The 14433-nt window shown below is 45.4% G+C and overlaps 1 protein-coding gene and 1 long non-coding RNA gene across 5 annotated transcripts in view; one reads left to right on the top strand and one right to left on the bottom strand.

Moving 5' to 3' along the window:
- Window positions 1-14433, bottom strand: part of LOC128845762 (uncharacterized) — a 62324-nt gene that overhangs the window by 35734 nt on the left and 12157 nt on the right. The window lies entirely within an intron of this gene.
- NRP2 (neuropilin 2) overlaps window positions 1-14433 on the top strand; it is a 124203-nt gene that overhangs the window by 100929 nt on the left and 8841 nt on the right. For 2 of the 4 annotated variants that reach the window (XM_054044751.1, XM_054044750.1), the window contains exon 16: window positions 34-2815. The exons of the other annotated variants lie outside the window; for them this stretch is intronic. In XM_054044751.1, coding sequence (XP_053900726.1) covers window positions 34-314 — 281 coding nt within the window. In that variant the 3' untranslated portion in view covers window positions 315-2815. Of the gene's footprint in view, window positions 1-33; window positions 2816-14433 lie in introns of those variants that run through there. 4 annotated transcript variants of the gene reach the window in all.

Here is a 14433-nt window from a genome sequence, read left to right as displayed (position 1 = left end):
ACCTAGCAACACTCTTCTATGTCTCTCCACCAGGGGGCACCCTTCTGCCAGGGAGCGAGCCCACAGTGGACACGGTGTCAGTGCAGCCCATCCCAGCCTACTGGTATTACGTTATGGCCGCCGGAGGTGCTGTTCTGGTGCTGGTCTCCGTCGCGCTGGCCCTTGTGCTCCACTACCACCGGTTCCGCTATGCGGCCAAGAAGAGTGATTACGCCATCACCTACAAAACCTCCCACTATACCAACGGGGCCCCTTTGGCAGTGGAGCCCACCTTAACAATAAAACTAGAGCAAGACCACAGCTCGCGCTGCTGAGAGCCGAACAGGAGCAAGAACAAAACAAACAAAAACAAAAATTCAGATACGTTGCCTCGATTTTTGCACTTTTCTCCTCACCTAGCGTCTGTGTGACCTCTAGACATCTCTGTCCCTGTCCCCTACCTTCCCAGCCCTTCCTGTTCTTTTACAACCTCTAAACTAATGCTGCAGCTTGGAGCGCCAGACGAGAGATCCCGCCCATGTCACTTTGAGAGGGAACGCTCCTCTTTATTGTTTTCAAAGACTGATTCTCCCAGTAGGCAACCTGCAAGGAACCTTGATGGCAAGTCGAGAAGCTGGTGTGCGTGCGTGTGTCTGTATAAATATATGTATGTACGTGTGCATGGGAGTGCGTGAGGCTGACTGACTGAATGTATATTTACAAGAGGCCCCTTTTTAACTTGCTTGTATTGCTTCTGCTTACACAGGGAATGCGTTATCCCTCTGGAAGGCCTGGGATACCATTTGCGATAAATAGACTGATTTGTTTACTTGGGGAAGAAAACAATGCTTTTTGTTGCCTTATCTAGCTTTGGCTGGGTTTATATTTCATACCGTAATGTCAGCGGGTGCATAATGAAAAGAACAGGCCATGCTGGACAGTCCAAAAGACCCCCTTGGATGGTGGGAAGAATCCAGAGAGGTTCATAGCCATTCAAAATTAAGACCTGTCTTATTATTTCTTCAGCCAGCATGATAACACAGCCATTGTTTGGTAGCGGAAACCACCTCCCACCCCATCCCTGTCCAGAAGTGAAGCTATTTCAAGTTGCCTTATAACAGAGAAGCTCATAAAGAATGTTTAGTTTATATTTGTTAAACCCAGCCTTGGAGTAATGTGTAGACTTAAAGCAAATCTAAGGTGGATGTTAAATACTGTAGTTTCTTGAATCTGAGGTTTATTTATTTTTTAAGGAACCTCACTCCGGATGCTGATGTTTTTGTGTTTATCTTTTTGCAGGGGAAGTGGGAATCCTCTTCCTTGTCATTTTACTAGAAATTTACAAAAGACGAGTCTAATTTACCTTCTGTTTTCTCTGCCCAAGTTCGTAGCTGCTGGATCATAAAATGGCTAATTGACTTTCTAGAATGTCAATTAGTTTTGCATTTGCTAATGTTCTGCTTCTTAGAGCATCAGTAACATCTAGCAAACAAAGCACTAGCAGGCAGGCCTGGTGCAATCCAGATATTGCTGCATCTTTAACTAAGGAGAAATAATGGAAACCAAGATAAGCCTCCACCTATTGATTGGCTCTGAAGTAATGCAGTGAAAATGCCTTATATAAATTACCAAGCGATGACACGCAAAGGTGGTTTGAATCATTAAGTCTGATCTATTTGTGCAGAATGCACCTCCATGGAACAAAGTTCAGGCTTTTTCATGTTCGGTTGTGGCAAGTGATCAGATTCCCCCCATTAAGACCTCCAGCCACCCTTTCTGCCCCCTGCCCCCAGAAAAAAAGATAACAGTTCTACTAACTGTTTGCAGTCTTGCTCATTCTGTCAGATCAGGAAAGTATGTCCTACACATGCAGGCTTGGCACGTATCACGACAGAGACCAAGGCTGCTAGAGTCTTAGCCAATCCCCAATGGTGCACGTCCATGGGGATGTCACTCTTGTTCTCTCCTTCCCAGCCTTAGTCAGTAGCATGCTTCAGTGCACGCGGCAGTTTACTCTGCCGATTTCGGAGATGCCCGCTTAGCTGGTAACATCACACAGTGCTGCTTTGGTAGGGAGATAGTTTTTAAAGTGCACAACGTCTAAAACCGATTCTCCGCATTGAGCGCATGTGGTGGTGGATGCATCTAGAAAGAGAGAGATGTGCAGAGTAAACACATATCTGGGATTGCAAGCCTGGGGGCCAGAGGACTAAGTGCCTTCAACTCCCATTGAAGTCAGGAGGCACTCAGGGGCATCCATCACCTCTCAGGATACGTTCAGTACCACGTGAGCCCTAGGAGAGCTTCTTCCAGCATGGAAGTCATTTATTAGTGAGCATCTTCATTATGTAGCACTAGCAGGATCGAACATATCACTTCTGCTATGAAATCCCCAATGCTAAGTTATCAGAGATAATAATGGACATAAAATATTGAAAGACTGTTGCTGCGTTTTCAGATCAAACCTACAGTTTCAATCGGGTAGGGAAGCCTCTAGTAATATTTCCGAAGTTGGTACGACATCCCTGTGTAAAATTTTCCTCTCGGCTACAGCAAGGCAAGCCTGCTGACGTTAGGGAGGGTGCTTTGGTGTACGTGAGAGGAGGATTTGAGGGCCAATCTTAAAAATAAAAATCACCAAAGACGACAACAACAAAAATCACTTAAAAGATTTTTACTCCCGATTCTCCTCCTCCTAGAACTGTGACATCCCCAGCATCGCGCAGTTGCCTGTGTGTGAAAATAACTTGTGGAAATTTGAAACTCTTTAAAGATGTATTGTGTGGAATGTAATAAAAGGATAATATTTTTATACAAACATCTGGGAAGGGTTTCTTTGTTTGTTTATGAGAACAACATTGGGCAAACTGACGTTTCATTACACGTTCCCTTCAGAGTTGTAGGGCTCTTTCCTTTAGCAACTCAAAGCTTGATTATGCTTCCATTCAAGTCACTAACAAAAACCTCATGGCCAGATCCCCAGCTGGTGTACATGAAGTCACTGTAGGTGTGCCAAGATTATAATCAGCTGAGAATCTGACCCCCCTATCCTCAGGATCAGGTCCTTAACAGTGGCTTTTAGACTCTCTTGTACCATTCCTAGGATTAGGAGTTTGGGACAGCTGAGCCAACACATGATTGTTTGGGGATTTTGCTAAAGTTACTTAAGTGCTAAATTGCTACATGTGATTATATGGAATTTCTCGGGATGGTAATCCTGGGACCTATAATTTCATAGTGCCCCAGGGGAAGCTGGCTAGCTCAACTAAATTGTGCACTTAGTCCCTACATGAGATACACACAATATAAAATTTAAAAAAATTGCAACGGTTTTTTTTAAAAACCTTTCTGCTCCTCTGAATGTCAGCTGTACAGAAAAGTGGCAGCGGTTTGTTCACCGTTGCCAGGAGTTTGTCACATGGACTGGCACAGTGTTTAGAATTAAATGGTCAAGGCAGCGTGGGCCAGACCCTTGCTGGGGTCTGTGGGCACCACTCCAGTAACACCAGTTGAATTGCGCCATTTTACACCAACCGAGGACCTCGGCCCCCCTGCCTTTTGTGCTCAAAGCACCAAAAGAGGCCGATGGCTACTGTGCAGATGGCTCTGGGCGTGAGGGGTAAAGTTTTGTAGTTAAAGGACTCTGTCATGTAATGGTTATAAACCAAAGCTAAAATAGGAAGTGAGGGCCAGAGCCTCAGCTAGCGTTAGTCAACACAGCACAGTTGCTTTCAGTGCAGCTTATTGGAGCTGCAGGCAGGTGGGGCGGGAGGGGGAGTGAGTCTCAGCTCACAGAGATGTACCTCTGCTCGAGCTAGCTTGCTAAAAATAGCAATGTAGCCGGCATAGCAGGGTGATGGCTCAGGAGAGCCGCCCCAGTACAAAAGAAGAGGCGCTCAGCAGCCCTTGGGTTTAGGGTACATCTAGGCTGCAGCTGGGAGAAGGAATTTCCAGCTCAGGTAGCCGTAGATACTCTCACTCTGATTAAGCCAGCAGCTAAAAAATAGCATGACCAGGGCAGCTTGGGCTAATTACCCAAGCCCAGAGACCCTCGGTACGTATGTGGGTGACTAGCCTGAGCCGCTGAAGCCATTCTTCTGTTCTTAGCGCCAGGGCCGGCTCCAGGCACCAGCTGAGCAAGCACGTGCTTGGGGAGACCAAGGGGAAGGGGCGGCACGTCGGGCTCTTCGGCGGCGGGTCCCTCGGTCCCTCTCGGAGGGAATGACCTGCCGCCGAAGAAGAAAGCGGTGTGGTGGCGCTGCTGCGAATCGCGATCGCGGCTTTTTTTTTTTTTTTTCCGCCGCTTGGGGCGGCAAAAACCCTGGAGCCGGCCCTGCTTAGCGCTCTAGCTCCAGCCGAGCTAACGCGGGTCTGTCTACCCACATTGGGAAGCAGGGGCCCAGCTGCACTGGAGAAAGCCCTAGGATTAATACAGATGCCTCTGGTGTAGTATTTCTCCTTGTCCTGGGCTTTATGTTGGCCTGTGCATCTTACGCTGTCTCAGAAGAGCCAGCAACTAGGCCTCTGATTTTAAATCTATTTTGACGCCAGTTCTATTTTTTTCTAAAGAGAACATTTATGTATATATTTATTTTTCTTCGGCATTAAGCTTTAGTCTGACATTCATATAGCTTTGCAGTGGCACTTCCTGGATTTACTTGGATTTTAGGCCAAAATCAAAGAATTCAGAGTTCAAATTTTGTCCTCTTGCTGTGCTGTACAAATATAAGCATAGCCGAAGAGCTGTAGACCTTTTTTTTTTTTTTTTTTTTTTTGCTTTAATTGTGCAGCTCACTGGAGCTCCAACACTCGTAATTTGCATTTTGTACACTTCAGTGACCATCCAAGCAAAATGCAAAACAAACATGCACAAAACAGAGAGCGGGCGAGAAAATGTCTGATGGTCTCACTATGAGCAAAAATCTTTTAAGTAAACAAATGAAAAGGGAGGGGTAGTTCGGGGGTTAATTGCGCCTTATACACTTCACACACAAATCAACCAAGATTCAAACAGGAGCACATACAGGCTGGATGGGGAGCATGTCGTGCACAAACAGCCAAAATTAGCACATGATTGCAAAAAACAAAGCGTACGTGCAATTCCAGTAAACTCTCTTTAGCAATAAATACGAAGCACAGAGTTCATCCCTAGAAAGCAATCTCAAAACTGTAGAGCAGGGATGGTCAATAGGCAGCCAAATCCAGCCCGCCAGAGACTTCTGAATGGACTCTGCACTCTTTTTATTTACTTATCATTAGTGTTGGGGTTTTTTTTTATTATTTTCTCTGGAATCTAGACCTTTCCCACACCTTGACCAGGAAATTTGGCCCTTGACAAAAAATAATTGACTCCCTCTGTGGTAGAGCTTTCCTGGGCAGGGCCAGCTGACTAGTGAAGGATCAGCGTTCCAATATGCAGCATTCCCCTCCTTTAGAGCAAAGAATGGAAGCAGGTCATATCTATTGTGCAATAGGCAGAAGACCCAGCGGCAGCCTCCGCAGTTATATACACAAAGTGATTGTGAGTATCTTTGTCATCATAAGCACACCTTTGTGGATGTAACCCGGCGCTCTACCCATGGAGACGTACCCTGAGCATGCTGACAGATAAAGAAATACAGTCAGCCATTGTGTGATTGAAGGAAGACTTGAGGGGCTTGTGTTAGTGACGCAGGGCTTTGCTTACACTTTAAACACTACAGTAGTGCTTCAGTGTAGACACTACCTACGCCAAGGGGCGACTCCCATCAGTGCAGGTAATCCACTTCCCCCAGAGGTGGTAGCTACATCACCAGGCAAATTCTTCCATCAGCCTAGCGCTGTCTACTCAGGGACTTTGGTCGGCGTCACTACGGCACTCAGGGAGGTGGATTTTTTCAAACTCCAACCAACACAGTTAAACCAACCTAGTTCGCTAGTGTAGATCTGGCCGTTGGACAATAACTGCAATAGGTTCATGGCGTTCAGGTCTCAGCTTCAGTATCAGTCCTGTAGTATGAGTAGTATAGCGGCTGGTCACACAAGGCACCCGTGTATATGCTTGAGGAAAAGCATCTCACTCTCCTGTAGCATCAAAGAACACAGGTGATTTAAAGCAAGTGGTTAAGTTCTAATACATAAAACTATCTTAGGTCTGGTCTATACTACCCGCCTGAATCGGTGGGTAGAAATCGACCTCTCGGGGATCGATTTATCGCGTCCCATCGGGACGCGACAATCGATCCCCGAATCGGCGCTCTAACTCCACCAGCGGAGGTGGGAGTAAGCGCCGCCGACAAAAAGCGGCAGAAGTCGATTTTGCCGCCGTCCTCACAACGGGGTAAGTCGGCTGCGATACGTCGAATTCAGCTACGCTATTCACGTAGCTGAATTTGCGTATCTTAAATCGACTCCCCGCTGTAGTGTAGATGTACCCTTAGCTACAAAACTACTAGGTAGTTAACTTAGGTATCAGGGTCTGATTGGTTGGCTAAGCCAATTTATACCAGCTGAAGAGCTGGTCCTTAAAATCCCACTGGTCCTTCAGGAAAGGAAGGAGGGTTTTTTGGTTTGCTCGCTTTTTACAGGAACTCAAGGTTATTCAATGGAATTCACCCTGCAGGACAAATAGAATTTTAAAGTGCTAGGATTCCAAGTTGATCTAAATCTAAGTTAAGTGGAGTTGACAAGTGTAAGTGAGATCAGAAGCAGAACTACTGTCTGTACACGGCCCTCAAAAATATGCCAGAAAGGTTCATTTAAATGCTAGTATAGTGGTGGGGCTGTTTCAGTGTATATAATATATAAGTACTTATTTAGTTTTTACTCTAATTTAAAATAGCTCCATTTGTAGGGACATGGTGGGTGAGTTTCTTTGGTGCGTTTGTTGCCTGTGAAACATACCAGATTAACTGTCTTGGAGGCTGAAGCTGCCTGGGCATTTTCTGTCCTTGGCCTCTTTGCTGAGAGTGCCATTGTATGGCAATTCTGACAGTAGCTTTTGGTTGCTCTATGATTAATTGTGAAGGATCATATTTATGCCAGAAAAGTATGTTCACGGTAATCAGCCTTTATGGGTGACTCTGGACACCAAAGTGAAGCCAAGGCATCTGATGATTTTATTTGTATTATGGAAGCACTTATAGGCTGCAGCTCCATTGTACTAGGCACAATCAAAACAAACACCATGAATAGTAAGTGTGCATCTGCCTGAATATTCTACCCATTGTAGGACAGGACAAAAGAAGCAGCAACAAATCACAGCATTAAAGAAGAAAAAGATTGTGTGTTGTGCTGTGCTGTTGAAAGTTCTGGGCTGCTTCCTTCTTGGGCTACCCCTTCACATCGAGGGTGTGACTTAGATGAAGAATTGCTCAGAAGAGGTCCAGAAGGTGCAATAATTATTCAGTGAGCAGCATGACTGGACACACACTGGGCCACATGCCTTGCTGGGAGAATGCCATTGATTTCAGGGCAGCTCCCCCAGGAGTGCCTATGGCAGATAGCATCAATAATTGGATTTTGTTTCTCATTTGAAAGGGTGCATTTGCTTTTCCTGAGCTGTGAACTGAGGAGGCGAGAGTCTGCTCTCCTTGACACCGGTTTTACACTGCCAGACTTACAAGACTTCAGCACAGCTTTTCCTGATTTACACCAGAGTAAGTGGCAGCAGACTCAGGCTCAAAGATTCTAGGAAGGGACCAGAAGCTAGACAGCATCCTGGCTCTTGGCCACAGCACTTCCATTAGTGGCTTGAGACACCAATAGCAATCACAGGCGTGACTGCCGGTTTGAGGGATAGCGGCATTACCCATTATCCAAAAAAAAGGCAACAAGGAGGGAGATGAAAAGATCAAGAGGTAGTAGAGCAGCTCATTCCTTTTCTCCTCACCATTTTTAGTGTTCATGAAAGGTGGCGGCTTGGCAGCTCTAGCCACCAAACATGGCCGAGCTGTCTTCAGCCCTGTTCTGCAGGTAGCACCTGTCAGTGTGAGATGGTAGGTCAGTCTCCACGCGCATTCAACATTCGGCCTCTCGCCTGGAAATGACAACTGGCAGCACCAACTTAGAGAGTTCTGTTTTGTCACCTGGACAACTTATTCCACACCAGACATCAGATTGGAAACAACTTTCTCTGATCACCGCCCTTGGATGGCATCGAACAAGTGACCTGCAAGTGAAGGGCTCCATTATGAATCACTTCACTCAGCCAGTTGCCTAGATAGTGCAGCACAGCAGCACCACTGGCACACCAGCAGCGTAGTCTGTTGCTTACTCCGTACGTTAGAAGGAGTGAGAGCAAAATATCTGTTAGGTATCTGGTCGCCTCGACTCAGGAGACGAGGCAGTTTCCGATTATACTGTTTGTGTGTGAGCACACCAGGGCAGGAGACAGTCAAGCTATAGTCTAACACTGGGTAGCATAATACAGATGTTGGTACATCTGCTCATCATTAGACACATCTGCAATCTGCATCATTTCACCACAGCTTTCACTGGTGATATGCAAAAATCAGAAGCCTTCCAGGATCCTATGTGGAACGGCTTAAGGCTCTAATGATGGGGGTCTTCGTTTGCTACATACCTGCTAAAGTCAGCCCTGGCGTGACATCATCGCTGAATCTCTCACATCCACTTTGTTCTTATTGCTTCCTGTGCCAATCTGTTAGGTAAAATGTATGACCAACCCCCTGTCTAGAGGCCTGATCCCATACCATTGAAATGGTTGGGACTCTTGAGATTGACTTCAATAGGAGCAGGTTGAGGCCATAGGGGAGGAAGCTTTCTGAAGAAAGAGGGATATGACTATATGTCCCCCATGCTCTCGTCCCCTCCTGTTTATCCTTGCACCTTTTTTTCTGAATCGCCATTCTTTAGTTTTTCTTTTTTAGTGAAAATCCCTCTTTCTATATTTAACTGAAAATGCAAACTGACCCTGAGGTTCGCATGGATTCAGAATGTAGCATACAGCAAGAGCACGAGAATGTCCCTCTAGATCAGTGGTTTCCAAACTTTAACAACCTGTGAACCCCTTTCACTAAAATGTCAAGTCTCGCAAACCCCCTCCTAAAAATAAATATTTCCAGGGATTTTCTCCTTTACCTGAGTATAAATTATAAAAGCACTGATCTTGGAAATATAAAATTTGTTTTTATGACATGCTTATTACACACTATTAATTATTAATTATAATTACACTATTTTTATTACATTATGAAAATGGCAACACTCTTCCAAGATCTCACTTCCGTAGCTTGTATCACTTTGAATAAGCCTGTTATAAGACAAAGCTCCTATGTTTCATCAAGGAGTATCAGATTTGAAACAGTATGAAGGTATTTAAGAAGCCAACTCAAAGAGTTCCTCCTACATAAGCATTCAGGTCTTGAGTAGTCAAAGGCAAACAACGCACGTTACAACAAAGCTTAAACTTGTTCTTCATAATAATTTTAAAAACAATACTACCTGCCTATTTAATTTTAAAAACAGCAAAAAATATCCACCTCCCTTTTCCATTTCTTATAAGGAGTCTTGAAGTTTAAATCTCCTCAGTCTGATAGATATGCTTGCTTTGATCTGCTTAGCTCTTGGAAGTCCAGGGGCTCTGGGCTGCTGGCCCCGTGCTGTCTGGGGATCCTAGGGACAGCTCTGTCCGCCATTAGGGAATTTTTTCCTGAGAACCTCCTGTAACATTACACGAACCCCAGTTTGGGAACCACTGCTCTAGATACATCTGCACAGCAGCTAACGGGTGTAATTCCCAGCTTGGGTGACATACTGAAGCCAGCTCTGCTCGAGCTACCATGCAAACAACAGTAGTGTTGCTGGGCGGCACAGTTGGTGGCTAGGGCTAGCCACCCAAGTACCACCCCATCTGACATCCTATGTACAGACTTGGGCAGCTAGCCCAAGCCACCTCCCTGTGCCACCACGGCCACGTGGCTATTTTTAACATGCTAACTAGAGCAGAGCTAGTGCATGCATGTTGATCCAAGCTCGGAAGGACTCCTCCAGCTGCTGTATAGGTGTGTCCATAGTGACATACACTGTCACGTGCCCCACACCTTTCTGAGTTCTGAGGTTAGTCCCAAGCCAGGGCTTCCTGGGAGGTGGTTTAAATACAAAGTAGAGAAGTTACAATATCAAGCAGGACAGTCAAGCTGATACTAGGGGCTTTTTCCCTTTTACGTTAAGCTCTATCCAAAACATGGCTTTCCTTTAAAATTGGGCAGGGATTTAGTCTGTGTGTAAACTAAATGTGTTTAGTGTTCGGGGGTAAAAATTGTTTAGAAATGGTGAGGATATTTCATTTAGAAAAACAGCTACTAAGCGTATGAGATAGTAACCCTTCCTGCGGTGCGTGTGTTTAAGTGTTTTTCCATTCGCTCGCACTGGGACCTATCAACCTCACAACAACCGATCACATCTATAGAGACAACACTGCAGTGGGGAAGGGAAACAAAGCAATGGCAAGGAGGGTCCATACAGGCTGCTTCACGATGACAAAACAAAATGACGTCCATTTGAGTTGTTATTCCGTTATTTTAAAAAAAGAGCTAGAAATAAACAACTAAAGGAAGTAAAAGGCTAGTTAAAAGTATGTTAAAGTTGGAGCCCTTATTCCTTATGGCAGATAAGTTCTAGTTTCCGACACAGCATTTTTGATAGAGCATGCAAGTACCGGCGCACTGCTTTATATGCTGTATACGCTACACACTGTTACAGGCCTTTGGGGGACATATTTCTGCAGTGTGGTCTCCTTGTGTGCCTTGTACTAGTACTGCACTCTATGTGCAGGGCCGGCTCTGGCTTTTTTGCCACCCCAGGCAAAAAAGCCTCCGGCCGGCCAGCCGCCCACCCCCCCCCCCCCCCCGCCACCTTCAGCACAGCAGGGGAGGGCGCCCGGAGCCCTGGGAGGAGGGCAGAGTGCCCGGCCGGGGCTCCGCTCTCCCTGGCGGCCAGAGCACCACACCGCGCCGCCCCCCTCCAGGTGCCGCCCCAAGCACAAGCTTGGTGGGCTGGTGCCTGGAGCCGGCCCTGTCTATGTGTAAAGAACCATAGAGATTACATGATATCACCCAGTAACGTGCGACATTCAGAGTAGAGGACCAAAGGTGTTGCAATGTCTAGATACAATGGAGCTGAGCGTATGGGTGCATGGAAATGACAGATAGAAGAGTGCGCATTGTGATGACCTTTAAAAGCTTGCTATGTTAGCTTACCTCACACTGGTTCTGAGTCAGGAAAATACTTAAGCACACACTCTACCCCAACTCTAGTCAGCAAAACACATAAGGACTTATTTAACGTTAAGCTTTGCTGTCCTGGGCTGCTTTCCTGAATCAGGCCCTTAATTGATACCACTACTAACAATCCCTAGCTCATACATAGCACTGGGCATCCATAGATCCCAAAGCGCTTACAAAGGAAGTCAGTATCATTATCTCCATTTACAGGGAGGGAAGTGACTTGCATCCCTCGTAGGATGGTGGCAGAGCTGGGACTAGGACCGAGGTCTCCTGAGTTCCAGGCCAGTGCTCTGTCCACTAGGCCACACTACCTCCTTAATAATTGTAACACATACCTAGGAAATACCAAAAACACAAAGGCAATTGACAGATTCTAAAGATAATTGTTGTCGGTCAGTTAGTCCATTTCCGGCCAACGCAAGGATTACTCTCTGCAGTACATTTCCAGCCTTTCCTTTATGAAAATATTACAGTAGCCTATGATAGTCCATTTTTCTGCTAGCACAAGGCTGGTTCCTACCGTACATTGCCCAGTGCTCCCTTTTTTAAAATACTGGAGTGGTCCACGCTCCTACTAAGGCAAGAGTGAATTGGCCCAAAATACTTGTAAACTGTAGGGCTTCAGATCATTCCTCTAAATCTTTTTAAAAGAAATGGCTCGGTTTTAAATGGCTGAGGCAATAAAAGTTCCCAGGTGGGCAGGACAACTTTAACCCTGAGTGTCCATGCATGTCCGAGTTTAATATCAAGCTGTCCTGTGCATTATTGTTTGGTCACATGGTGGTACTCAGTCTCTCTGGTCACCAATACTCCATTATAATCACTCATTTACAATTGCACTCATGCTGCGCTGCCCACTCAATATGTTCTCTCTCCAGCGGATGGGGTAGTGATAAGTGTGTAAGTGGGAGTGATGAATATGTAGGTGGATTTCTTTCTTTGGGGAAATTCCCAGTGCACTATGTCAGCAAATAACCTGCTGTTATTTTAAGCGATCACTTTGGCACTCGGTCAGATTTCAAAGTACACCAAGCATGCAAAATAAACTAGAGTAATTCAGATACGTTCTAAAAAAAAGAAAGAAATAGATGTTTGCATACATCGCTGATGAGTGAAATGCAGTGAAAAACAGGAGTTATGTATGAGTCACCCTCATGGAGCTCTGACAGGTCACCTCAGTCCCGGCGTCTACAAAATCCCTACAAGGTTCTTCTAAGTAAAGTGTGTTATGTATACGGTAGCTGTAGTATTTGGGAGCAGACAACCCAAAGCAGCTCAGGTTCTGATTACGTGCAAACGTCAGTGAACCTGGAACCTTTCCTGCGTTGGAAAATAGTAGTGTTTGCATCATGACACTGCCACATTGTGAGCCCATGTTCTGGGAGCCCAGCCTCAGAGCACCAGCAGGGTTCCACAGGGAAAGCAGCCTGTCAAGATGAGCCCTGCAGACTAGGAGCCCGTCCTTAGACCTATCTAAGGTCTAACTGAATGTGAGCTCCCAAGGCAATGTTGTAGCTAAGAAAGCAAATGCAAACTTTGGATCCCTGAGCAGAGGGATATCAAATGGGAGGAGGGAGGTAATATTAACTCTGTATAGGGCATTAGTGAGACCATTACTGGAACACTGTGTTCAGTTCGGGGTCCACACTTCAAAAAGGATGTTGACAAATTGGAAAGAGTTCAGAAAATAACTACAAGAATGATTTGAGGTCTGGAAAACTGGCCTTCTAGACAGAGAAACAGGCCCCCTAGAGAGAAATATATGGGCATGATGCAAAATTTACGGTGCGTGGTTCTGTTGTGGCCCATGTTGTAGGTAGACTCTGCTAGGCACGCTGGTTTTGAGATGTCAATGTGGTTTGAACAAGTGTCGTTCCCTCAACAATGCCACTGCACTGAAACCAAACTTCATAGACCGAAGCGGAGCTGGTTGGGTGGGCTTAAAGCCATTTAGCCAGCACACTAACCGAAACATACACATGCATATCGGCTCCAGACTACTCTGAGATCTCTATGCTGTTTTCACTTACAACGTAAGCCCAATCTGAGTGAAAGCAGCAAAAAAGGTCAGCACATTACCTCCTATGTCACATCCCCTGCGATCATTATGTTCAGTCACTTTTTTAATGTAGCGTACATTAAACCTCCTAATGTCTCTGAAAATACCAACCTCTGTCCTGCTAGCCCCATGTCTTGAGCTTCTATGTTCATTCTATTTAAGATGTTTCAACTACATTGATTAAAACCTCCTCATCTTCCTTTTTCAGGATTCATAAATTAGCCTTTTAGCTTGCTGGCGGTGATCTCAGATACAATAGATAACAGGCTCTGCTAGGCATCCGGCCATTTCGAAAGCCATCACTTACGTTGGCTTCACCTTTACTGCTTTTCAGCGTGAATAGCTGGAGGTTTGTAGCCATAATTCAACACATTTTTCTTAAAAAGGGCCTTTCACACCGGGCAAAGCTTTCAAATGCATCATACTTAAATAGAGTTTCACTTAACTTTCTTGCATAACTTTCCTTAATGATTTTTTCATTTAACATTTTCAAGTAACTTTAGTACGTGAAAGATAGCAGATGGATAGCCCTTGAAGAATGAAAGCCCTCTGTTTATGCACAGGAGAGCTGCATTAAATCCTGTTTATGCACACGATGGGTGTGGCACAACACATGGGCAAGTCATGGTTCCACCAACGTGCCTGGAACCTGACTTAGAGGGAGTACGTCCAAGGGGTCAGTTTTCATGGCCCACCCAGGTCTTCACACCTGTGCTGAGACTTGTCAACAAAGGTGCTAATTAATGCCAAATGCAGGGCTGTTTTCTGCGATGGGAGCACATAGCTACTAGGAACTGGATGTGAGTCTGGTGGTCTCAGCGCCACAGGCCACCAAAAAGCCAAGGCTGATTTTGCTAATTACTTATGGAAAAAAGAAGGGGTTTTTTTTGGTTTCATCCATAGACAGCGCATTGGAGCAGATGCATGACATCACAAACAAGTCGATGGCAATAGCATGCTGTGTGATAAATAGAGGATCCTGGCTCTGCTACAGAACTAAGCTGAAAGAGGAAATGGATTGTGTAGGAGAAAGCTCTTAAAACACAAATATCAGCAATATTAGCAAAGGGAGTAGAGAAAATTGCTAGCAGAGTAAATAGCATTTTGTATAAATGTTCTCTTTATTCAAGTTTTCCCCAGTGCTCAGTCCTCCCTTTAAGGCTTGGA

Source organism: Malaclemys terrapin, chromosome 11 (assembly GCF_027887155.1).
Source record: "Malaclemys terrapin pileata isolate rMalTer1 chromosome 11, rMalTer1.hap1, whole genome shotgun sequence".
NCBI classification, from domain to species: domain Eukaryota; kingdom Metazoa; phylum Chordata; order Testudines; family Emydidae; genus Malaclemys; species Malaclemys terrapin.
The sequence above is the reverse complement of the archived record's forward strand: the minus strand, read 5'-3'. Positions and strand labels throughout refer to the sequence as shown.